This window comes from Bactrocera oleae, chromosome 4, assembly GCF_042242935.1.
Source record: "Bactrocera oleae isolate idBacOlea1 chromosome 4, idBacOlea1, whole genome shotgun sequence".
NCBI classification, from domain to species: domain Eukaryota; kingdom Metazoa; phylum Arthropoda; class Insecta; order Diptera; family Tephritidae; genus Bactrocera; species Bactrocera oleae.
This window is the reverse complement of record NC_091538.1, coordinates 72589234-72616816: the sequence shown is the minus strand read 5'-3', so window position 1 is coordinate 72616816 and position 27583 is coordinate 72589234. Positions and strand designations below refer to the sequence as shown.

Below are 27583 nucleotides of genomic sequence, written 5' to 3'. Positions count from 1 at the left end.
CGTACATGCGGTTGAAACAAATCAAAAATTGACAAAATAGACGCGATTTTAAAAAAGTTGAATTTTGTTTGAAATTTTGGTCGTGTTTGGCATGGCTTATTTCATTTAGATCAAATCAAAATACTGGTTAGTCACTGTATAGCGAACTTTATACAGTACTTGCAAAAAAAAAATGCAAATTTGCGCCAAGTAATCACTAAAAACAATTTGATGTATGTAGCTTTGAGAAAAATGCGTTTAAAGATTAATTAATGGAGCTGATTGAACTGAGCGGCTACACTTTAAAAGGCTGCAACTCAAAAATTTATATCAATTTGAAATTTTAGTATGTTATTTTTTAATGTACCACCCATGGAAATATATATTTTTTTAAATTTCATATTGGGTGTGCTGCTTAAATTCGATATAACTCAATTTTATTTTCTTAAAAATAATAATTATTATAACTTTGTTAATAATTTTTTGCCATTTTGTACGAAATAAATACCAAAACTGTTACTGATCAAAAAAATGTACTTATCATTATATCCATATATAAATAAAATAGATGTTATAACAATTTTTCCCACTACACACAGTTTTGCAAAAAGTTTCTTACTAAACAGTAAAGAGTAGGGTAAATTGAATGATTCTAAAAAATTTTAATGAGCGGAAGATGCCAACTAAATTGGATCGAATGTCAGTATACTAACGCATTAACTTACATACACACCTGCATTATTTGGAATACTTTCTCGCCCTGCCGCAGTTAATGCCGGCTGCACCTTTATATCCACGACTTGTGCCGTTATCGTTATGCAACAGTAATGCTCCACTTCATTACTGGCACTCTTCTACTTCGCTAAAGTAGACCTGTGGGTGGTGGCAGAGCTTGTGTAAATAGCAATCAAAAGAAATACTCGGAATATACATATGCATAATAATATCTTGGGTCTGTGTGAGTGAGTGCGTGCTTGTGTCTGTGTATTGAGCATGCATCCGTTGAGCAACCATTCCGCATGTGTAATGATGCTAACACTTCGCCTAGGTAAACAAGTGACTTTGTCGGTGACACCTAACAATTGCCAGCGATGATGAGAGCACTTAAGTACCTGCTGCGGGGCATAAAGAGGGGCCGGCGTGAAAGCAGCAAGGTGTGAGTAATGCGGCGTGCATTACCCTTCTGTCAATAACACTGAATGATAGTCGTTCGTAGCAAGCAACATAAAACAACATTTGCGCACGTATATCCTTCCCTACAACAACAATTTACGAGCGGCATGTGCCAGCGTTGGGGAGAAACGGTAAAAAGCAACAACAGCAGCACTTAGCCTCTCAATCAAATGCAAGTTTGTTTGCCGCCCAGAATTATTGTTGCTGCAGAAAATATTTTTGCTACTTTATCACTTTAGTGCAAGCGCATTTAGTTAGACAGTGACGCCTCTTCCCCGCACTACCGCAGTTTGGATTTAGTTCTTCTCCGCCAGCAGCAACAGCAGAAGTTAAGCCGAATAATTTGTTATGCAAACAACTGTAAAGAACGCACACGCACTCCCACAAAGGCAAGGCCGAACACCGGGAGAAAAATTAAAATAATCACAGCGAAAATTGCGACCCGATGAGCCCAAATTTTCTCTCCATTTCATCGGGTGATATGGGTAGGGTCATCCTCAAATATTTGTGCTTCAATTGGACTGGAATTTCAATAGTCGGACGGACAAATGTTGGTATTTGCTTTGCCCCAAAGTTCGAAGTACCAACTCTATTGGTTGTGTGTCATGTGTGTTTGTGTCTTTGCCTATTGCGGAATGGTTTTTTCTTCATGCAAACACGATTTTAAATGTGCTGTAATCGATCGGTTGCACATTGTAGCTCAATACTTTCTATGCTTCCATTTCCCTTTGAAATCCCAAAGTGTGTCACGCTTTGTGCGCTTAGCTAGTCCCTCAAATATTTGTGAACCCATGAAAACTTATTTACCTTGCTTGCTCTGTTCCCTCAAATACACACATCCACACGAAAGGAAGGACATAAGGCCTGCTTGTTTACTTCTCTTACGAATTCGAAATAAAAATGAAGGCACAAAAAGTTATTTATATAACAATGCAAGTGTGATTATGCCATACGTGCTTTTAAATGCGAGATTCCACTTGAAGCATTTTAAGTTCTTAAACCTGGAAATTGCATGCTTCTGGTGCTGGGTTTTTGTCAATGTAGCAATAAAATTGTCAGACTTAATAAGTATTTTGGAACTGTCAGCAACAGACCATGGATTAACAAAAGAAGATAAGCGCTCGCACACACACACACACACACATACACATAATAATTACATGTTCGCACACAATTCAGTGCAAGAAAATGAAATGCCATTCATAAACGTACTTTTCGACCGACATACACATAATAAAGTGTTTGAATTCTATAACTGTAAATATACATTAATGCATAAATTTGCAACTTATATCAGCTGCAACAACATAGTCATGCATGCGCTCATTAAGCCAATTTCTGGCAGCACCTGTTGATATCAGGCGCTCCATAGTTAGTATTCATTTCTCATTCGCGCAGCATTCAGAGAGTTTACTCCGAAAATTTGTGGACGCTACTGTTGTACGCTTAAAAGACTGTTAAATAGCTATACATTACTGCTGTGCTCTCTCAGAGCAATTGCTATGCTTTTAACAGTTATCTACCTCTCAACTGATGTTGGTATGCATGCTTGCTTAAGATAAATATTTGAAAGCGTTCAGCAACATGCGATGTTTATTCCGATGTCGTGCACATGTTAGTAAATAACAGTACTGCATAAAATATGTTAACATATTATTAAACTTCGCTGAATTTAATAACAGAGTGAAACCGCTAAACTAACTAATTGAATCTGAAAATTGAGTCTTTCATTTCTTTTATTTTACTTCCAATACGTTTGACAGTAATCATGTTTAATAGCTTTTGTTGTTGAAGCATAAAAGCAAAAACACATGACGATATTGAATATATTGAATTATACCACACATATACATATATACTTATATTATTAACTAATAAGCAGCTGGCGCTTTAAAGTTAACGTTACATTTATTATCATGTCACCAACATTTTTAGTAACAGCCATGTTGGAGCTACTCTGTAAGACTAACAGACAATTTTAATTGTGCGCTACACTGCTATTTGGACATTTGCGGTAATTCGTTTAATACAGTTATAACGAAGTTTCAGTTAACGTTGGCATTCAAACGTTCTCGGTTCGCGCGGCGCTTAGTTGGCGGAAAGTTGTTAAGTTTTTAGCCGGCTAATTTAAGAAACAAAATAATTAGAAATAACAAACTGTTAATACCTGATAAACTTCATCTAGAAAGTAGCGTTTGTGGATTGTTAAACAAAAACATATATGTATCTATAACTTGTCGTTCAAAGTGAGTAGCGCTAAAATGTGTGTGTGAAAACGATTATGTCTTAGAAAAGAATAAATAGATGAGCTATAAAAAGAATAGATATACGAAAATATAAGTATTTAAAATATGCAAATTGCTGATTGCAAGACACGAGTGCAAATAAAAAGTGTCATAAAATTTCAAATTTCATGCATTGCAATACTGCCAAATAGCGGTACTTGTACAAGCATTGAAGCATTTCATAGCCATTCGCCAATGCCGTAAATGAAATACAAAACCAATCAAGAAATATCAAATTAAATTCGTTTTATGACACAATTTGCTTGAAATTTCGCATTCATAAAAATGGCCAAACAGTTGTGTGTCTGCAAATGGTGACTGAAATGAGTAATAAATGATGCAAATTAGAAATTAGCGAGCAAATTAAAACATAAAAGGAGCAATTGGAATCCAACAACTGATATTAGCGGCCACGCTCCTTCGCTGCAATCTCAGTTATTATTAATGATACTGTTATCACAAACTACATGAACATACATATGCAACGGTGTATAAAAGTGAAGTTAACATCTCTTGCTCGAAGCGTAGAACTTGTTTTTACATTAGGTATAGCTTACTAGGGATAGCTAAGCCGGAGTTGTTAATACTTGTAATTTAAAATCGTCTATAAACCTCTAGCCGCCGCTATATATCAAAAGCAGGACGAAAACTTTTCGATTTACGAATATCTGAATATCAATGTAGATTATCTCTAATTAATGAATTTAAATTCTATCCATACTCGGATTCACGAAGATTCGGTTGTTATATGCATCATACAGTATTACTTACCTGTAAATACATATTTGTCATTATGGTCTATTTCCAGAACGTTTTTATATATAATATGGATATAGCTTGTTTACGTTCTCATTGAGTTACACAGAATTTTATATTTTTGTCCACCACAGTGGTTTGCATCGCCCTAAAACAAGTAAGACAGATATAGGGTACATATGCATATTAAAGTAATCAGGTTAACGAGACTAATTGCCTGCCAGGTGTCTATTTATCCGTCCATGAAAGTGAAAACTTGAGTAAACGTTGCAAAATACCAATGAATATAACGAGTCTCTTGCAACGAGTAAGATAATCTTTCTCCACACGATTAACTTTATGCCGAATATATCGATCCACATGTGAGATAATTAAATGAAATCATGAAATTTGATCTTCTTTTTTTTCTGGAGTTACTCATTTCATTTGACACTGTATTATATACGCTACATCGGTCATTGTATGATATATCTAAATAATACATGCCGAAAACACTACAATAGTTTTAATTTTGGCCTCTCCCTAGTCTGCGTAAACTCAATACCGTATTTTATATTGAGGAAGGTATCATCATTAAATAAGTAGAGTTTAAGTCATTAATCATCATGGCTGCTGTTGTCAAATCAAATCATCGATAAATTGGGTCTCGTTTTCTGAACATATGAGAGCCCTATTCAATGATTTCCAGCCAAGCCTCAATAAAAGTATGGAGAATAATGATTGTAGCAATGGGCTGACGTTTGATTTGAATCATATGATTCAGATATTAAGCGGTATATCTTATCTAAAGTAAGTACGTGATTCGTAGTATGCGTAAATAATGCGCACAATCGGTTTGAAGTTAAGTCAATAACGAATCTTTAAGTTAAATTGGGAGAGTCTGTATGTCCATCTAAGCCCAAACTTGGCACTCCCTTAATCATCATTCAATTAGTCAATCGGATTTACGAAGATCCGGTTGGTAATGCGATTTCCTTTCAACGTTTAAGGTTTTGAACCAATACTTTATATTTTATTTGAAGTGTAATCAATACTAAAATTTATTTACGTCCGCTATTATTGATTGTCTCTATTTCTATATCTGATTATTTGAATCTAAAATTTTTAGTCCGTTCCGGAGAATATAAATGAGTAAAATATGTCATGCCATAGGTGAATCCATAAATTCAATTTGATCAGAACTGTACATTGTCAATTATTTATTATGGTTTACAACACTAAGTCTTCCACTATATTATAAGTTCGTTTTCACGCGCTAATAGCTGTAATATTTAATGAAAATATAGTTGTGCCTCCAACAACGGTCAACTCTTATAATTTTATGAGATGAGGCTGTAGATAGCTAAAGAAAGTAATAATAACTTTGCGTGAAGGTGTGTGTAGTTGTTGTTGCTGTACCTGCATAAACACTTACACTATACTGCTAGACAATTTAACGTTGTATTCGAATCCGAAATATATTCTTATTACCCATCAAATATATTAAATTCCTCGACAGTTGGTGCCCACGTAGCAGCATAATTGCCGTGACGTATACGCCATGTACAACGCCATTCCCAAGCGAATTGACCAGCTTAGCAAACAAGCAAAAAACCCAAGTGCAGGCTACGGAAGACAAGCAATTGTGGTCACAAATTGAAATCTTTACAAGCGCACTAAAGCGTAACGGTATAATTTCCTGTAGCCACATTTATTAACTTTGACTTTGACTTGGGCTTTGAAACGGAGGAATTAGGTGATTCCGAAATTTTATATGAGAAATAGGCTCATACAATCGCACACATACATACATACACACATACAAATATATGCAGCACTGCTAAGAATGACACAAGTCAAGGGAATTCGCAAATAAAATTGCTTGCCTTTGGGCCAACTCAAAAGCCATAAAATTGTTTCTGAGTAATTACATACGAAAGCTAGGCCACTCAAGCTATAGCATAGCTGCTTAGTACAGAAGACGGACACTTACATACTGATTAGGCGGGACAGCATAGCGAAGGTACTAGGAAATTGTATGCTCGAATTAAGAGCATAATTGCTGCGGTGGCAGCTAAGAAGGTGATTGTGGCAGCTGAACAGGCTGAAATTGTGGTGAATGCTCAAATATATTGTAGTTGTTGTCATTGTACAGTTAGGCATTTGACAAAAAGGTTAAAATAAATGAGAACTTAAATTTATAAATTATTCATGAAAATATACCAAAACTCAATTTATTGTGAGTAATTGAACTAGAATAACCAAATTTAATAAAACAAATATTTAATAACAGCCACAAATTTAGTAAGAGCAAATTATTGCTGAATTTGGAATAAAATAAAAAATAAAATAAAAGTCAAATAAATAATAAACATGAATATAACAAATTGAGTAAAAATTAATTAAACCAAATGAAATTTGAGTGCTGAAAATAATAATATTATATAATAAATAAAACATTATATGTAATATACCAAAATTAGTGGAAATATACTAGACATTGTGAGTAAAGTAACCTGAAAATAATATTTATACATAAATTAAATAATTAAACTAATATATATTAGTAGAAGTACAACTAAGGTTCAGCGCAATTCAAGCTATGAATTATAATCATTTCGCCCCGTGATTTCTTTATAGAATTTTGTGTAATAATTCATAGAGTATTCCCCTCGGTCAGCTGTAGAAATGCCAAAGTCGAAATTAACCAAAAGAAAATAATAAAAAGAAAGTAAATTAATTAGGTAATTCCACAAATACCAGAAACAACGAAGAAAGAAAATTGGAGAAAAAGTGATTACTATAATTATTCCCAAGTTGCAAAAGTGTGCGCAAATATTCAGTTATAGTCGGTTAGCCAATAAGCTTCCGAAAGGCAATAAATAGCCATGTTGTTCGTATAAATTGCTCACAGCCAAACAAAACGAAATCCCATTTTCGTTCGTGTTAAAAATGTGCGGCCCAGTTTGGCTGCAAGCACAACCGCAAAAGCAGCGGAGGCTCATCGCCAGCTGCCAGAAATGGACAGTGTAAAAAGTGAACAAAGAAAGAAAGAAAAAAAAAGAATGAAAATAAAATACAATAAAATGTGCCAAAAATAATAAGAGATATCCTGTGAATAGGACCCATCTACACACACATACTCACGCGAATGAGGAATAACTTCTCAGCTGGTAAATAAAAATTAAAATATAAATAAAATCCAAGTGGCAGTGTCTGTGCGCCATGACCCGGTGCAAGCAAGGCGGGCGAATAAATAATTGGTGCTAATCGCCATAAGCTGTGTGTAGTGTTAGAATGTCTGAGCCAAGCACCTGCAAAATATGAAATCATGGCAGATAATATTTTTCTTTAAGTGAATATGAATATGCCTCTTAACATACAAATTTAAATAGTTCATGAAATTTCAAACGAAATGCCTTTATTTACTTCTTAAAAAAGGATAAGCTTTCATCCAAGAGGAGATAAAAAAAGGAACATTGTTCGTGAATCGAGCCACCAACGGCGCACACATACTTAAACACAGCCAATCTGACATGTGATCAAAAAGTAAAAAACGCTTTTGCCGTCATCACTTAAGCAGTCGAAGGTAGGCGCAAAAGAGTGCATAAAAAAGAAAAATGATTCAACCACGCACTTCATTGACTGTTGTTTGTATGTAACATGCATAGTAGTTGAGGTGTCTCGGTAAATGTCGACGCCGTTGCATGGTATGAAGCACACACTTATTCATGTGGTTTTGGCCTTGCTTTTGGCAGCGAACGGAGTATTCTTTTGTATTTTAGAGATGCTTCATTGTTGACTATATTCAGCATGTTGAATACGTAGTCTTTATCCAGAATCTACCATATACTCTAAAAACTAACACGTTTAGATGCGTTAGCATGATTAATTTTAATTTCCTTTTTCATATAATTTAAGCTTTTCCTTCCAGTATTCAATAATTTGGTTGTGCTACCGTCCTCTTTTTAGCTCTCAGTAACCCTCTCTCATTACTCTCTTTTCCCAATATCGAAGGCTACAGTCTTAAGTAGCTTATTTTCTATCAGCTATCTTGAGCTAAGCTCAACTTGAATCCTTAGCCATAGTATGCAGAAACTGAAAGAAACAATGTTGCTTCAGAAGTCTCCCAGAAAGCAAAAGTCAGGTAAAATAGCGGTTGGAGTTTTTCACATTCAGCCATTCTTGTTTTACCTGACTCTTAACTCTACAGAAACAAGAGATTCGCACGGAAGTCTGTAACTGATCGTTTCCTTCATCCCAACGTGATCAATTTTTCTCCAGATTTTACAGTCCGAAGACAACATTTACAATAAATGTTACCTTACGAAGCGCATTACTTAATATTCTGTTGGGCCAAACCTAACTTTCAAATCGTTTTATAAAAATAGATGTAAAGTGATCTTTCAAGAGTTTTTTTTACAGTTTTTACCATAGATTCTGTTTTGTCGATTAAGTTTTTTTTTTGGCTTTGGCTTTTGCTGAATCAGAAAAAAAACTAAAACTTCTTTGTAAATGTTTTTAGGTACTCAAAAACAAGCTTAGCGTTGGTCCATTGGTTTTAGTATGTATGAATTGTTTATGAAATATGTTTACATAATAACTCCTTTCATTGAAATTCGATACTGAAAACCCCATTTACATGTGGTTTGTGTGTATTAGTGCGTTAATTAAACCCGCAACCGTTATATGAATAATAAATAGTTCTCGTTTACCTAATATCGACTTTGTAGAAAACTCGTACGCTCATAAGCCGCGTCATACTTTACAACACTACAAAATATTCATAATAAAGAAAAGATTTATAAACAAGTATACATACGTAAGCACCTATACGTTATATGTGTGTTAGTGTATTAATATGCATATGTGGCTGTTATTTTATGCTGGCGCCGTTGTAGACAGCCGAATTTTTATATTTTTGGCTGGGATAATGCTCTGAGTAAACAAATTTGTTGGAAATGGTCGTTGTTGTATAATAAATAAGTTAACGGCAATGAAGGCAGAATTCGACGGCCTTACGCAGTTTTGGTAGAGCAAAATTTTGCAGAGGTCTTAGCAATATTTGAAGGGCGTATAATTTGCTATATATATTCAAATACTACTACTATACCTATATGTATGTATACATATACACAAGTATGCCCGAAACCACGGGTGTTTTTTAGACGTGTGGATTTCGATGAGGCAATACTTTTTTCGGAGTTTTTTATTTTTTACAGCTGTTATTTGATTTATACACAGTTTGGTTTGCATTTCATGATGAACAGACTTACATCGCACACTGTGTAAAATATTCGGTTGAGATAATCGCTCAAAATCGGTAATTCGAGCAAGAGTGGATAATGCGCATCCTAGGAGAAGCCGTACAGTCCGTACTGCAGACGCTATTGCTTCTGTGGAGCAGAGTAACGAAGAAAACTCGAATAACTCCATCCGCCATCGCGTGCAGAGAAAATCATTGCCGGCATAATGTTACAGTCAATGAGGAGCGCAATAAAGTAATGATTACTGACTTCTGGATGGCGCTGGAGCTGAACTAATAAAAGTTCACGTTTTGGTTCAGTTATGGAAAATCCACCATTACGGCAAATGATAAGATACACATTACTGTATTATAGTCAGGCTCACAACCACATGCTTTGATCTCCTAAGTGATACAAAATTATACACACTAATATTGCTCTTTAGAGGTTTTTTTTGAGAGAGATATCAATTTGCGAAAAACTCAGTTACTGAGATATAAAAATACCAAATAGCTTTTGGAAAATTTAATAATTTTTTAAATTAATTTCCTAACTGCTCGAAGGCTGGTTACTACAAAAACAATTCAGCTTGATAAAATTCATCGGCGTTCACATTTATACATACATCGTGTCTTGCATCAATTTAAATCCAAATTAACTTTAAGGCACGTGCTATTGTATAAATATATATGAGAAATTATATTTTTAATTTATTGCCTTCCCTCTTATGTTTCTTTATGGTTTTTGATTTCAAATGACTTTGAGAAGAAAGTTTTCACCGAAATTCGCTGTACGTGGTGACTTTCTTCGAAAGAAACGTGCGCCACCTGCAGTGCAACTACAGTTACACACACACACAAACAGCTATGTGGGAATGCACTTAGGTTTATATGTATGTTTGCATTTGAGCATTTAACTACAATTCGTGCCGGAGCAACCAGCAATTCTTATCCACTTAAGGTTTAGCTTCTTGCCACACAGTAATTGTGACATAAGTGAAAAAGTTTCCCGCTACGTGTGCATATTTCGTTCTCTATCCGCTAAGTGTGCATGTGTAAGGTCAAGATACACGTGGTTGTTATAAGTAATGTTTAAACTTGTAACGGATGGATCCACCTAATGGTTAATATGTGGGGGCATATTCTCACATTTTCCATAGAGGAGAATAAATTCATAGTTTTTTAAGTTTATTAGGTTTTTAGTTATTTTAACTCGAATCACTAATTCTCTCTCTCTAACTGAGACCATTTTATCTCCTAATTTTGCATTACTTTTTCCATAATAAATCATCGCATCCAGATACCTTATTTTATGGACTCGTTCTTTTGCATCACTGCAACTGCGTTTGGTTTCGGCTCAAGGTGAAAAGCTTAGGAGGGTGATGAGCGTGCGAAAGAGGACTCCCTCGGTAGTTTGTTGGCCAACATGTATAAAATTGAAAAGTTTGTTTGCGGTTTAATTGAGTAGCTTGGGCGGATGAGTGCAATATTCGAGATAATAATTTAACAGTTATCTCATTTGGTACATACTTTTGGTTATGGTATTTTCAAATGCTTGTTAATAGAAATTTTAGGCGTCGATTGAATTTCTAAACATAGGTATGTACATATATGAAAAGTTTAAAATAACTTTGTCATGCAACCATTTAAACTAATATGAGTGATTGTGCAAAATTTTCAAATTATTAGATTGAGATTGAAATATATTAGTTATATTAAAATTTGGATGATTGTACAATTATAATAATACCCTGACCACGGTATATTAAGTTTTCCACGTGATATGTAACACCCAAGAGCAGACGTCGGAGACCTTATAAAATATATGCATAAATGATCAGCATGATGAGCTGAGTTGATTTAGCCATGTTTCTGTTTGTCTGTCTGCATGTATATACGCGAACTAGTCTCTCAGTTTTTGAGATATCGATCTCAAATTTTACACACTTCCCATACAAACTGAACTATCGGAAAACTTTTTTATTTGACAAGGTGTCGTCACGTAATTTGGCATGAATTAATATCCAAGGCAATGTTAAAATATCCAAACATATTGTTTCTTTTATACATACATCAAGTATTGAAAATTCCATTTTTTACACGAATTTCGCTTACATGTTTCTTGACAATTTGAACTTGACCACAAAAAGAATTAAAATTATTTATATTTTTAAAATTTCTGGAAAACTTGAGAGTCGTTTATTTGACTTAAGAGAAGTCTAAAAGAAGTTACGAACTCTGTCGACAAAATAAAACAAATTTTTTATATACTTTTAAATAATTACCTATTTAAATAGATGGATGTGACTTTTAAAACATTTAATTAAAAAAAATCCATTTTTGTCCATTTTGTTTTTCTTTAGATAATTTAATTGAATGACGATATTAAATTTTTTTGCTGAACTCCACGAACGATTTCTTCAAGTTTCACGTCAATGTACAAGCCTTTGTTTACACATATACTTGTACATAAATAATGATTGCTTTTAACACTGCCCACTTAGCAGCTTCACCGAGCACATAATCTCAGTGGGTTAGGCACCGAATTAATACGTAATTTTTCGATAAAAAAGCCACAGTTCGACCACAACAAATATTCTGGTGTTTAGTGCTTCATTCGTTTTTATTCGTTACGGCTATTATATGTCGCATGTCGTATAAAGTGGACTTTTCGAAAATTTCGCCAACAGTCAACTGCCTCATGGAAGTGCTTTCACTTTTCATGGCTGCCATTGTTAACATCGTTTCGTTTCTTTCATACTATGTTACCATTTCCGCCGCTGGCTTCAATGAACATTCTGTTTTTTCTTCGTGCTGCTGTGTTATGACTTTTGTTGGCCTGAATGGCGCACTAAAGATAAAAAACTCAAAATTTCCTTAGGTAATTCATAATCATAGAAGGAGTGAATATGCCATGAAAATACACAGTGTTCATTGAGAGCAATTTATGCATCAAAATTGTGCGAGTTTTTGCATGAAAAGCAATCTGTTATAACGCGAACTTTTTAACTAAAGAATGTAGAAAACATTCATTCATAAACTAGTCTCAACTACTGTATCTCAGAGAATTTAAAATATGCCTCCATTGATAATTATACGTAAAATATACTGTATTAGTTAAGTATCTAACCATTTTGAAGAAATATGCAAAGTATTATGTGCCGTAATAATTAAGTCAAATTCAATGACAGTTGCTGAAAACCAGTGATCATAATTATCATTTCGATTTTGTACTAACTTTTGACAAACTCCTTGACATCACTAGGTAGGGTCAAACTGATGCCTTTTAATGAAATTGGTGTTAAATAGCACCTATATTGAATAATTTGATATAGTGGAGACATATGTTATTATTAAGTTATCTATTTATTTGTCATTGAATTTGACATAATGATAACCGCACAGTTTACTTTGATATTTTTTTTATGCCATGGGTGTGTTAAGTTTGCCATGAAGATTGTATTGTAGCTTCGATGCAACCAAATTTAACGTTTTTTCTTGTTTTCACTAAAATTTGTCACATTTTGCTTTAAAAAAGGGGGAACTTCTAAAATGATAGATCAGAATGATAGACTAGGGTGTAAACTTATGCCTTATCGAAACCTTTCTAACCAGTTTCAAACTTCTCTGCTGGGTTAACACGACATTATGAAAGCATCACGTTTGGATTGAGGGTAAAATGCCTGAACAAAGCACTTCCTAACCGCTGTTTTATGGGTGAACGGGGCTTTTACTGGTTGAACGCATTCCTTCGCTCGCCTGACTGGTTATGAGTGGCTTTAGTAATTGATAGTCCGCTGCTCCTGAGTAATGTACAGTTATGTCTAACCATTGAGTGCCTTATTATATTATCTTATTGACGAGTTGGTATTCATTGATAGATATTAAAGCTTGCTAGTTTAAGTGGAGTGCTCAGACACTTGTGCTTCAAAGTTTATATACCGGTACATTCCGCAGTAGAGCTAAAGCCATATGAAAACAACTGGTAGTTAAAGCGCAAAGAAGGCTGTGATACTTGCAAATTTTGCGGCGAACCGGCGGGGCGTGCTGGTATACCGAATATTTAATGCTTAATTAAATGCGACGACAGTTATCTGCGCCCGGATGAATCGAAGGCGTTGGCATTGCGGGGTACAAACAAAAGCATAATTTGAGCACACCAACTAAAGCCGCCCACTCACCATTTTTCCAAGTGCTTTATTTCTCTGCATTGCTGCCGTAAAGTTGGAAAGCGCACATTTTATTTTGTAGTTAAGTGGCATGATAGCGATAGCAAAAAAGTTGGAAAACACTTACATTAAGCAAGTGTCAGTAAAAGCTTTGACCACATATGACACTAATAAGTGGTGGAATTATTGGTGGATTAATCACGCTTAATAACAGCTCGACAAGCATGTTCATTTACAAAACCGCTTTGCTAAATGCAATGGAAGGATTATATTTAAAAATAGTTATTAATGCATTAGCACAAAAGCTATGAAGCTTCACTTTCAATACTTTACTCAATTGCATTAAAAATGCCTGTCCCCGAATCAACTGCGGTTTCTATTACCATATTAATGAATTTTAAAATATAGGCTTTTTGTATTAGCATGTTTTAGCTGGCAAATTGACTGGCTAGGCGAAGGATTTACTCAAGTTATACATACATAACATTTCAAGTATTGTGAAGTGAAGTGATATCAATTTATTCGAAGTAATACATTTTCATTGCAATTTGAAGCTATAAAGGAATTATATCCACTTGCAAGTCAGACAATTTTTAAAAATTTTTTTTTAAAGCATTTTTTTAATAAATAAATATATAAATAAAAAATTAAATAAAACGTGCATTTACAGTATTTAATGTGCTTTAATAATACGTGATTAATTTTCAATAACTTGGGATTCGCTTGTTCCCGTTCTTACAAATACACTCATATATCCGCTACTATTTATTTGCCAGATCAACTTCAAATTTTCTGAGAATATTCTCAAATATGCACAAGATATATATGCACAAAAAGTCGATTTTTTTAAATGCACAAGTGTATACATACATACTCTTAAGTCTTAATTTACAAAAATTTGTATTACCTAATTAGGTCCCTAATTTACATTTACATAACGAAACTCTCACTGGGTGGTGAACTTGAGTAGTACTAGATAAAAGGGAGCTCTCAACTATCAGATATCACTCATACGCCGTGTAACTCCTTAAAAGTGAGTACATTTGATGAAATATCTAAGCAAAACACTTCTCAGTACGATCATTACGCAATCGTAAAACTAACTTAATTAGCAGATTTGCATACTTAGAGAAATTTGAAAAAGATAGCATATAATTGAACATTTTGTAGCCGCTTTAGTTTGTAATCGTTTATTGGTATGCTGTCACTAATTAGAAATGCGGGAAAGTATATCGAAACTATATTATTATCAATTTTTTCTGTTATTATAAGTTTTTTTTCATTATAATTCTACTGCTAAAGCAAATGAATACTCACTGAGCAGACATAAATCAAATGAGAGCTATGGCACCACAAAAAAAGAATAGACCCATACATTTTCAAATACCAAATTGAATAATATAAAGATTTCTACATACATTTGCGGCTAAATAAGAAAAGAGGATACCTCTCCTCAGCACACCAATATAAGTAATTTATTAATCGCAGAAAAGAAATACTGCAGTCACTAAGACGCCTCCGAATTACTTGCCAGAGACAAACAGAAGAAAAAATGCACACAATTCCTTGATAAATGAAGAAGTAGGAATTATTGCGATCCACTCGTATATGATAAATTAATATATATATGAAAACTTAAAGGAATATAATATAATAATATAATCTCATCTAATTCTTAAAGAGAACAAATAAATAAAATGTTCTCCAATTTTATTCTAACAAATGAGAACAGTCTGCCTTTCACTTGAATGGTTTGTTGGTGGTAACTACAGCTTTAAGTTTCATAATATTTTGGGCAATTATGTAAATGAGTTTCCATAGTTATTTCAATGGCGAGCTGAAGTATTTGACTGCTTGACTTTATTTGTGTTTACATTTAATTGAGCAGTTAAACGAGCCCTCATTTGGACAAGAAAATTTATGAGGCTTGCATATTTGGCCATACAATGCCGTTGTAACAAAACGCGGAAGACTGACGAAAACATATTTCAGAATTCAACATAATTCACCACCAGAATCACTACAAGCAATTTCTCCTCTATAAAATAGGAAAAATCAAAACATCGAAATTTTAAACCAATCTTTTATTTCCTTCAATTACCGAGATTCTTTGCAACCTTAATGTCTTAGACACGGATAAGTATGCAGGTTTTACCACCACTACTGAATTAGTCACACATATTTGAAAGTATATTACACATTGTTCAGTATGAAATTTCAAGCAAAGGTGCAGTTGAGAGATTATCAAGACGAGGGATGACAGTTAGGTGAAATGGAATTAAGCGTGAACACAGTTGACACAGGCAGAATTGTGACAATATCAACACATACAAAAATGATTATTATAAATGAAATTATTAATTGATGAACCGCTATTTTTACAAATTCGCAGTAGTTGCAACTCATTTAGCGATGCAGTGCCTTTTAATGGCTTGCACACTTAAAACAGTTCCAAAGCAAAAATAGTAAACGGAAAGGTATATAGCGATTGATGAGATCAAGCTGCCATAAAGATTTATAACGAAAGCGGCTTTAAACGTACGCGTAAATGAAAACGTGTGCTCACTTTAACACTTGTAAGTAGCACGTGCTGTAAAGGGCGAAAGATTGCGAGCCGAAAGGGAAAATGGCGAAAATCCACTTATTTATTCGCATGTAGTTTTTTAATAAATCGATTATGCTTGCCGCTTTCACGATTTTTAAATAATCCGAGGTGGACGTGCATGTATGTGTGTGCATTTATGAAAGTATGTGTATATGGCATATCGAAAGCAGTGAATAAATAATAATTGTGTTGCTGTAACATGCTGAAATCGCTCATATAAAATATGGCTTTAACGCAAATAAACGCACCATTTACTTAGAGGCTGATCAATTTGGTTGGAAAAATAAGTATTTGCCAGTTTATTTTACAGGGAAATTATTTTATGTGTTTTTTTTTTAAATTGCGTGAGTTTCTTTTTTTAAATTTCATTGATTTAAAGTTTGCAAGTTTATTCACTATTACGCCACAACTATCTGCCAACGTAATTGACTATTCGATATTTTCGCAGCTTCAGTTAACAGTTTCAGTTTGCATTTGTACATATTTGCCGAATTGTTTTACACTTTGTGGTTGTTGCACAACGGTACCCTTTAACGCTTGAACGCGCCATAATGGCCAAACAATCAGCTAACAACCGAACAACCGAACAGCCAACCGAGCAAACAAGTTCCACACAACGACTGTTCAATGGCAATGATGCCGATGCAACCGCATTTGGTGCACACTTTCGACATAACAACACCTTTCAGAGCTCAGGCGCTCGTCGTTCCACCTCCACACACCCAACAGCAAGCGACTTCTAACCTCACACGTTAAACTCATCTGATTGAATTTCCTTTTCATTGGTTGCTGCGGCACTTTGAACCACAACTCTGTCTCTCAGGCTCTGTGCTTCCATTGCCAATTTCAGATGCCGTGAAACGTAACCCATGAATGGACACTGGTGTTGTTGTTCAATCAGTACAAAGTGTGTTTGCTAAAGTGTTTAGGTGATTCGAAGTGGAATTCAAACGTGAAAGCATAATTTATGCTGAAAGATTAGGCGCACAACAAATGAATCCGTACGTTTTCTGATTATAATGAATCTTCAAAATACACAAGCATAGATTTTACAGTTGTTGCACAATTAGCTTTTGAGATATACATACAATATGAGATATACCATTTTGAGGTTTTGAACAAAAAACAAAAAAAAAACGTTAACTTCGTTAGACACGTGATTATAATACCATTCACAGGTGAAATTCTTATGGCACTACAGGTATATTTTCATGATCACTAAACTTGTAAACGTAATCGACCCAGGACAACGTTATGCTAGTTGTCCAACCTTCAAGGCGAATTAAGGTTACTTAATCAGCAAACATTATCTTTCATGAAGATCTTTTTCTTGATTTTTGCATGACATCCATATGTTATAGTGGTCCTTAAAAAATAATCTATAGACAATAATCTATGCCAAATTTCGTGAAGGTACCTTTTAAAAAAAAAAGAGTTTTTTATACAACAACTTGATTTGTATGTTTGTAAACGTCATCAAGTTGATTATTTATATATATACTTTATAGAGTCTCTGATGTTTCCTTCTGGATGTTATAAACTTCATGGGAAACTTAATTTGACCTCCAAAAGTGGCGTGCCGTAGAATTAGGCTTGAACTAGAAATTGGCCATTGAACACAATTTGAATTAAATAGCCTTATAGCAATGGTATCGGGCTTAATGTCAGCTTATATTCTCTCAAGGAGGACGAAGTTCTAAAAGTATTTTGAGTGAGAAAACTACCCTGGAAGAGACCACAAGCTCTCTTTGCATTTTTACTTGTATGCCCATGCATATTTTCAACCGCCTTTAATTATAGTAAACACATAACGTAAAATATGCGTACCTTGCAAAAATGTTGAATATTCGACGCTTTAAATATCCTTAACTAAAGAAGTGTTTTTATGCTTTTTGCTTCCAGGTCTTCACAAGCACACGCAATGTACAGATTTCTTCACAACGACGATGCACAACCGCAACAACTCAATCATCGGCATCAACACGGAAAGCAACAACAATAGCAGCTGTAAAGTACTGCGCTTAATGCCGGTGGCAGCGACAGCGACAACAGTACAACAGTACAAGAAGCGCTCAAAGCAACAGTAATAGTATTCCAAGCTTCAGTGGCAACAACATCGCGAATCCAGCCCACGGCAGCAGTAAAAACATCAACAGCAACAGCGCTGGCACAAGTAAAATAATTGCCGACGCATTGGTGAGTCGTTCGCTTGCACTGAATCCGCTCAACATGTCGAGTTCGCCCGAAGTAGCGGAAGCGGGTGCGGGTGTGGCTACAGGAGCAAATGTAGATTTGAACGTGAGCTCTGACGAAACACCGCTCGAGTCCTACGACAGCCTCGACGCAATTAATGAGAGTACCGAACTGCAGTGCCTGATGCAACAGCACATTGATACAACGACCTACGGCAATGACAGCGCCTACTGCCTCACCCACTTCGACTCAATTCTTTGTTGGCCGCGCACGTCGCGTGGCACTTTGGCGGCGCTGCCGTGCCTGCATGAGTTCCAGGGCATACAGTACGACAGCTCGCGTAAGTGCCGTTAGTAAATTGAAAACTTGTAACTGTGTGCATGTGTGAGAGTTCATGTGTGCTCGGAACTATTCCCAGTTATGTGTGCGATGCGCGAATGAATACGAACAAAGGATGCGGCGGCCCATATGCACACTTTGGGGAATCTATAATATATATACGTGCTGACAGCCAACCGTACGTGTTTGCATTTAGACGTGTATATATGTACATTTAATTGCACGAGTATGCGGTTGGCTTGTGCCACAAATTAATGTCAACGCGACTGCACTCTTTAGACTTCTGCAATACTTTAGACGACGCGATGACGTGTGTCTCTATGCCCTTAGGTGCAGCGCCGTCATATGTTTTAACTTTGTAGTAGCAACATTTTCATAGCTGCAAGTATGACAAAAGCGGCAAGCGTTGAAAGGCACAATAAACAAACAACGGCAATAGACTTGCGTCGCCCAGGGAGTGCTGGGGCTTTGTTATTGGTTTTGTGGAATCTCCTAATAAGCAGTACTCATCGCACTTATTTGGATATGCTGAGAGTGCTGAGCGCAAATACCAGTGGGATTTTTACTTAATTAAAAGCGAACGTATTTAATTTGATCTATTTTAAGTGACATAGAAGATGGAAAGCAAAAAATAATACAACGAAATTTTAAAGTTAAAGTTCTGCGGACTGAATGTAACGAATGAGTTCAAACACTCTAACTCTTCTTATTCGTGATTTGCTTCCCCTTGACTTTTTTAGAGTAAAGCTTGATGAAATGAGTGCAGATTTATCTAGAACATTATCATAGAATCATAAAGCATTTGCTAGTTCATAAATAGAAATTGATCTGTGGAAAATAGCATATAAACTTATAGTAAATATGTTACACGGATGGTATCTGTCAGATCGAACTGTCAGATTGATGTCAGCTGAAAGCTATTATACTGGAAACAGTCACCGACGTTTCGCCCTTCCGTACTTACCACCTGTATAAATCAGTTGTTCTCTTTTGTTTTCATTTGACCAATGTTGCCATTGCTCAATATGTATACAATATTTTGTATACATCTGACTTTTAAGTTATAATTTTTCATTACGTAAAACATCAAAACTAAAATCCAATTATTACAAATAGTCTACCTATTTATAAATAATTGTATTCGACACTAGTTTTGAGTTAATTTAAGAATATTTCAAATATATTGAAGTTTGGTGAGTGTTCATTTACATTGCACTCTCATAACATAGGTCGTATCAGCTGAGTCGTCAGATAGTCAGACCGCAGCATTCAGATACGAATAAATGCCGTATCATAATAGTCAGATACGATGTCCGATTGCAGCTTTCAAATCAACGCTAGATCGCAGATGTTAGATGTTAGTGGTTGGTTAGATAACACAACGCTTTTTTATGTTATTTTATGGCATCCCGAAGAAAGGACACCGCTGAAATTCGAAGGCATATATTTAGATGTTAGAGATTAACTTGGAAAAACGGAGAAAATATTTTTTTACATATGACTCAGTGTTTTAAAAAAAATTTATTTTGCTTCGATATTCAAAAATTAGATTTTGTCTTATGATGTAGTTTATATTTACAGTGGCGAGCAGAATTGAGTGCATGTTTACAAAACTGACTTTCATCACCCATAAAAACATAACCACACAAGCAAATCCAAATTTTTTTTTGTTTTATTTTTATTATTTAATTTGTAACAAATTCTAGTAAAGAACAATGACTAATTAGAAAAATTCGAAGAGTTTGAAAGAAAAATCGAAAGAAACTCGCATAAACTCAATTTTGCACGTGTTATGAATTCCAAGTATTTTGGCCTCTCTCTTCTCTTCTCAGCATAAATCAGCCAGATTCACCGTTATATTTGTTCTTAAGCTATTTTTGATGTTCTTAGTGCAGTTTAAACGGTGTTTCGGGCGAAGCCAAGCAGTTTTTGTGAATTGGTTTCGAATTAGAAATAATTTGTCGATATTTAAAAAAAAATGAGAAAATTATCTGAAGAAATGGAAAATAATGTTGTGAGCCTGACCGAGAATGGCTGTACTACGCGGAAAATTTCCAAGAGGCTTGGTATTAGCCAATCGGCGGTGATCGCAGTTCAAAAGAGGCGAAATGTGACTCCCAAACCGCAAGTCGCAGGTCGCAAAAAATTATTGAAGGACTCAGATGCTCGACTAATGATGTCCGAAATGAGAAAAAACAAGCTACTGACACCAAAGGGTGCTTCTCTGGTCATTAACAAAAAAGTTAGTGAATGGACTGCTAGAAGAGCGCTACGAGACATCGCATATATTACAAGTGTGAAAAAAAACAAACCTGCATTGTCCGATAAGAATATTAAAGCGCGTTTGAAATTTGCAAGGGAGCATCAAAATTGGACCATTGATGATTGTTGTCTGGTCTGATGAGTCCAAATTTAACCGTTTTCAGTCAGACGGAAAGCAATACTGCTGGCGTAGACCCGGAGAACGTATACAAAAACATGGCGGTGGAAATATTATGGTTTGGGGATGATTTACATGGGGGCATGTTGGTCCTCTTCGTTTAGTAGATGGTATCATGCGAAAAGAGGACTATCTTCAAATTCTGCAAACCAATCTTCCCAATTTTATTGAGAAATGTGCTTATCCCGAACAAGAAATTTTTTATCAACACGATGGGGATCCGAAGCACACAGCAAAACTTGTAAAGGAATGGATTGGAAAACAACATTTTAAATTGATGGAGTGGCCAGCACAAAGTCCCGACCTCAATCCGATTGAAAATCTTTGGTCAACAGTGAAAAGACGGATCGGGCAGTACGAAATAGCTCAAACAAACATGGGCAACCTTTTGGATCGTGTAACAGCAGAATGGAGTCGTATTCCGAAAGATATTATTAAAAATTTGGTAGAGAGCATGCCAGACCGCGTAAAAGAAGTCATTTCCAATAAGGGTCTATGGACAAAATATTGAAATCTATTTAGTTATTGAACTTTTTTTAAACGTGCAAAATTGAGTTTATGCGAGTTTCTTTCGTTTTTTCTTTCAAACTCTTCGAATTTTTCTCATTAGTCATTGTTTCTTTACTAGAATTTGTTACAAATTAAATAATAAAAATAAAAGAAAAAAAAATTGGATTTGCTTGTGTGGTTTTGTTTTTATGGGTGATGAAAGTCAGTTTTGTAAACATGCACTCAATTCTGCTCGCCACTGTATATAATAATATGTAAACAAAATATGGTTAAATGCTTTTGCAGAGAATGCGACGCGCTTTTGCCATGCCAATGGCACATGGGAAAAATATACAAACTATGACTTGTGCATGCATCTGCCCGCGCCCTCGACTGTACCTGAATTCGAACCAATCATCGAGTTGCCAACGATAATTTACTACATCGGTTACACCATCAGCTTTGTCTCATTGACACTGGCGATTATTGTCTTCGCATATTTCAAGTGAGTATTACTTTTACAATTAAGTTTGAATTAGACATTTTTTAGAAGAAATGAATTGGTCGGAAATCCAAATATTAGTTACGTAGAAATGTTCAAAAGTGATGTGAGTGAATGTAATAATGAATTCTGAATTATGCAACTATAAATTAACATTAGAAGCTATTTTTATTTTGAAGTGTTTTCTTCACACAAATTTGTTCAGGGCTTGGTTTTAGAGTAATGTACGTGTATGATTTCTTCTTGTGAGATTCCTTATTTGATAAATCTTAAAATATTATATTTTTTGAATTTCCGCAATAAATTCAATGTCATAGTGCTGAAGTACTTCCGAAATCATGTGGTTTTATTTTACTACAAATATTTTTTTTAGTGCAACAAAGCTTCAGCATGGTTTTTGTTACAACTTATACGTGCGTCTACAAATTTCAAACTTATTTTTCTTGTTTACACAAAGTTAATAACTTGGAAACAACTAATCGATCTTTTTGTCTTCTAATGCCACATAAAATTAAAATAACAATAATGTAATAACTTCTAAGCAGATACAAATGTATGTGGCATTGCAAGCGAGTGTTGTGTGTAAATGCTTTCAAACGAAAATTTACAAAGATCCTTCAGAACTTATTGTCGCACTATTAGCCATGGTAACCTTTGTTGCATTACCACACACTTTTTTATTTTTATGTTTTTGGTGAAAAATCGACAAATTCTAGCTCTTGCCAATGCTCCTTTGCACCCCAGCGCACATACGTAACCACATTAACACACACATATATACATAGAGACAGACACACATATATATATATTCTTGTAATTCTACACTTTTCCTTTATTTCTGCGCCGCTACCGCGCTACATCGTTGCGGCTTGCTACGCCAACGCCAACTTCAACGTCGACTGCATTGCTGCTGCTGCTGCTGGCTGTGCTATTATTATGATATTTTATATGATGTGTATGATGTGTGCATAAGCATGTACTTGAGTGTTGTCAAATAGCCAAAATAGATAGCATCCCCTGCTTGTGATATTACACTGTTACACTGTTACACTGTTGTTGTTGAGCTCGCCTCCGCCATGAAGTAAACAATGACAGCTCATTTCTCGAATAAAAAGTTATAGTCATTCTATTTTAAGTGCTCACTCTTGAAGTGAATAACAACAAACTCACATGTATGCACATACACATATGTACTTGTATATGTTTTAGTGGATTGTTACTTGAAGTATAAAAATATATCCCTTGACTGCACTTAATGCGATATCCATTCAAGAATATTTGAATTAGAAAGCTAGCATGTTTTTTAGGAAAACAAATATGTGCGTAAATATGTGTTAAAATGTTTGTGTATGTAGTTGAAAGGCAAAATGAAGTCGTTTACAAACACATACACAAGTATATGCTATGCTATATGTTTAGAGTGTTTCGTTCGAAATTTAAAAGTAACCATTGTAAAGGATAAAATATGTTTTCTCCTTTCTGTCTACTTATGCACACAAGTGCATGGTTAACACTACAAACGCGCATAATACGTAAATTTATTACTTTATCATAAATTTCATTCTTATTTATAAACCAAATAGTCTGTCTTATTCGTAGCTGTAAACAGAACATTTTCCACATAGAGACAGACACACATATATATATATTCTTGTAATTCTACACTTTTCCTTTATTTCTGCGCCGCTACCGCGCTACATCGTTGCGGCTTGCTACGCCAACGCCAACTTCAACGTCGACTGCATTGCTGCTGCTGCTGCTGGCTGTGCTATTATTATGATATTTTACTATGCGTATCTCTGCCATTGCTATTGATGTCTTTTATTTCCTTCCAATTGCCACAACCCGCACCGTGCGCTTGCAATCGAAAACGAACTGAAACGATTCGAAACGAAATGAAAAACGGATGTAGGGAATTACGCTGTTTACGCAATTCAATTCACGCCAATTTATTCTTCACATACATAATGTCGGCGTTGCTGTGGATACTGACTTTGTCCGTACATGTAAGTGCACTCACATCAATATTCGTAGCTCTTTCTAATTTCGAACAAAATCTTCATACAAAAGTACATATGTATGTTATCTACATTTGTATGAGGGTGTGTCATTCGTGCAATAAAATGATTTTTCTTTATTCGCGGAAGATATTGATCTAAAAAATAAAAGTGCAAATGCGTTTGAAAATATCTACAATATATTCCACTAATGATTATTATAGTCTGGGCATATTTATTATTATTACTACAAGTCAAGCATAATTCAAGTTACTTATCTAGTCTCGCTATTCTAAAAATAGTTATTTTTATATACTTACTGAAAATAGATTTCCATACGAACGGGCTTAGGAGGCTGTGTGGTTCTTGTCACGCTCTTTCATTTCTTCACCTTAACCAATTTCTTCTGGATGCTTGTTGAAGGTAAGTCAAGGTTAATAGTTTTATATATTTTCACGTACGTTCTCTCTGTGCTTGGAGGCAATTTCCGAGACGATATTTTTTAAGACTCTAGAAGTCAAAAAAATTCTTGACATTAGAAAGAAGGTCTATACTTGAACATATGGTATTATACTACTTCCATACAAGTATATATGTATAAATGTATACGAAACTAGTATTCTTCTATAAAAAATCTCATAGGTTATCAAAATGATGTTTGTAATATATCATAACGGGAGTTGAGGTTTGACTTACAAGTATATTTGTGCTTTTTCTATTGAACTAGAACTAAAATGTTCCCTTGTCCACTTATTCAAATGAGATGTAATATGCTGACTAAAGTATAAAAATAAAATATGTGACACGCTATTTATACTTGTAGATAAATTAAGTAAATAAGCAATTTCTATTATTTGATGACTGCCGAAGCTATCTTCCTTCCAAGCAAAAAGTTCAGCATTAACTAAGTTATTACTTTCATTAATGTACTTAATTCAATCACAAAAAAACAAAACATTAATTTCAGCTTTTGCCGGAAAATCTCTGAATTCTGGAATGTGTTATATTGAGATGGGAATCTATAGCGAGATTAGCAGTACGCTCATAAGTGATTGTGTAATAATATAAATGAGTGTATAAACATGCGTAAGCAACCAAAGATCACACAAATATTCGATGATATGTGTGCACTCATCAATTGGGGATGTGGTAATCTGACGAAGCAGATATGTGTGTGCGTGTATATAATATATACATACATACATGTCTTCATATTTAGTTTCTTTGGTGAATTTTTGCTGCTAACTGTTAATCGCATTTGCAAAAGTAATCAGCTATTTATATAATAAATCAATTGGATTTGCGTATTGCTCAACAAACACGCACACATACATTGTGTTTAGTCGGCTTATAATATATTGTACTATATGTATGTGTATATGCGCTCATTGGGCGAATGTTTTTGCAAAGCAGTGGAATGTCCTCATCGCGACAGCTTTGCTTTATATACATACACACCCACTCATATAAGTATACTACAATGACCTTTGGTCAGGCACACTTCATTATCAAAGCAACACCTTGCATAAAATATATTAACAGTTATTCCGTCTATTTGTATTTGCTCAAAGAGATAAATATATGGACATATAGAAGACAGAACGAATAAATATACGTATTTGTATTGGAATTATATCAACAGAAATATACTCGTAAATCTCCACTTTCTTCTCCGATTTCATTTCATTTGTTTCTTTTCAACTCTCTCTTCATTACAGGCCTTTATTTGTACATGCTGGTTGTGAAGACATTTTCCGGCGATAATATACGCTTCAACATATACGCAATCATCGGCTGGGGTAAGTATTTATTACACCAATGCACATATGTATTCACAGTTATATAACACATGGTTTTCGCAAGTATTTTGCTGTGTGTGTAAATATGAAAGTCTGCTTGTGTGTATGTACACTATATGCGCGTAGTAGTGTGTGTTGGAAGAGGAAACTGTATTTTGCTGAATCGGCATTAAATAGGCGCATGTGTTTGTAAATATGTATTAACGCATGCTTTTGCTTTGCTCAGCTCAGTGGGTGGAAGATAAAATCTTTTTCTGTGGGGCAAATGTTGCGTAAATTATCGCGAAATTAAACCGTTGAAAAGCAGAGCTCATGTGGAAATAAACGTAACTCACCCTTGCCACACTAATTAGTTTGGAAGGCGGTAATAACAGGTACACAGGACCTTACTTCAAATATACACACATTAGTTGTTATGCAATTATTCTGAGCAAAGCAATTTAATTTCATTTTTACAATATTAAAAAAAACCGTTTTGCAATAAAAATATGCAAGTTTCTACCTCTACAACCCCAAAAAACACAGCGAAACACACTTTTTGACTTGGTGCTAAGCTATATTGTGCTTTTTCAGCGTTTTGGATCGAAATGCCTTCATACAAAGTTATGTAATTGAAATTTGAAATTAACTCAGCAGAATTCACCAGTACCTATAAAATTTGTTAGCAAAATTGCTCAAAATGTGTATTCGAATTACTTTTTTAGAAGCATACTTTTTGGCGTACTCCAATTAAGTTCGTAATATTTGAAAACTATTAGCTACTATATGATTACTTTAGTTTAGCAGCGTTTTGTCAAATTTCTTTGTATATGAATTGAAAATTTATCGAAGAGAGAAATAATTGTTTGTGGAACTTGGATTACTTGTTTACTTGAAAAGCGATAAAAAGCGTCGGGATGTGTTTAAAAATTGTATTTGAAGTCCGTTTTAGATCAATTGGTGGCATTGAAGTCTATTTAATGATAACTGTGTCATTTGTGAGCCATTTTTGTTTAATATGATCTCAAAAATGAATCAACGGTCATTATGAATAGTTGTATTCACCTAAACGTTAGTATTAGAGGGTTACCTTTGCTGTTTGAACAATAACATTTAAAATATTTAATTCGATTTGCTATGACTACTACCATCTGTCATTTTTATTATACTCCTGCAACATGTTGCGACAGAGTGTAATAGTTATTACGAGTTCGCAAAATGTCTGTACGTCAAAAATGGGTTGAAACAGATCAATAATAGACCCATACATCTAATAGAAACATTTTCGAACTTCCGGCTGCCTTTATACCGCGTATATGGGTCAACATGTAAGATATTTTACTGAAATTAAAAGAGTGTGTTTTTCTAATAACAATGTATCGTTGTGCATAATGGATTTCCCAGCTTTGATTCAGAAATAGTATGTGTGAAATGTTCGCTTACATCCGAACTTAGCCGTTTCTTACTTGTTTTTCATTTATTATTAATTAATGGATTTATGTTTTAGAATCGATATTTGATTTAATTATTTTAATAACAATGTAATTAAATATTTGCGTTATTTGTTTCTTGTTTAGGTGGACCCGCAGGTTTCGTTGTCGTTTGGGCAATCGCCAAGGGATTTACGATATCCTACGATGTGGAAAAGGTCAGT

The 27583-nt window shown here is 34.7% G+C and overlaps 1 protein-coding gene across 3 annotated transcripts in view; it reads left to right on the top strand.

The window, feature by feature from the left end:
- Window positions 1–3214: 3214 nt before the first annotated feature.
- The window catches only part of Dh44-R1 (Diuretic hormone 44 receptor 1), a 32297-nt gene continuing 7928 nt past the window's right edge, over window positions 3215–27583 (top strand). For all 3 annotated transcript variants that reach the window (XR_011396055.1, XM_036367771.2, XM_070108551.1), the window contains exons 1-7: window positions 3215–3398; window positions 18094–18724; window positions 21959–22157; window positions 24067–24160; window positions 24481–24574; window positions 25870–25950; window positions 27507–27577. Coding sequence is in view for 2 of the 3 variants with exons in the window: in XM_036367771.2 (XP_036223664.2) it covers window positions 18421–18724; window positions 21959–22157; window positions 24067–24160; window positions 24481–24574; window positions 25870–25950; window positions 27507–27577 (843 nt within the window). In the remaining variant the exon portion in view is untranslated. The remainder of the gene's footprint in view (window positions 3399–18093; window positions 18725–21958; window positions 22158–24066; window positions 24161–24480; window positions 24575–25869; window positions 25951–27506; window positions 27578–27583) is intronic.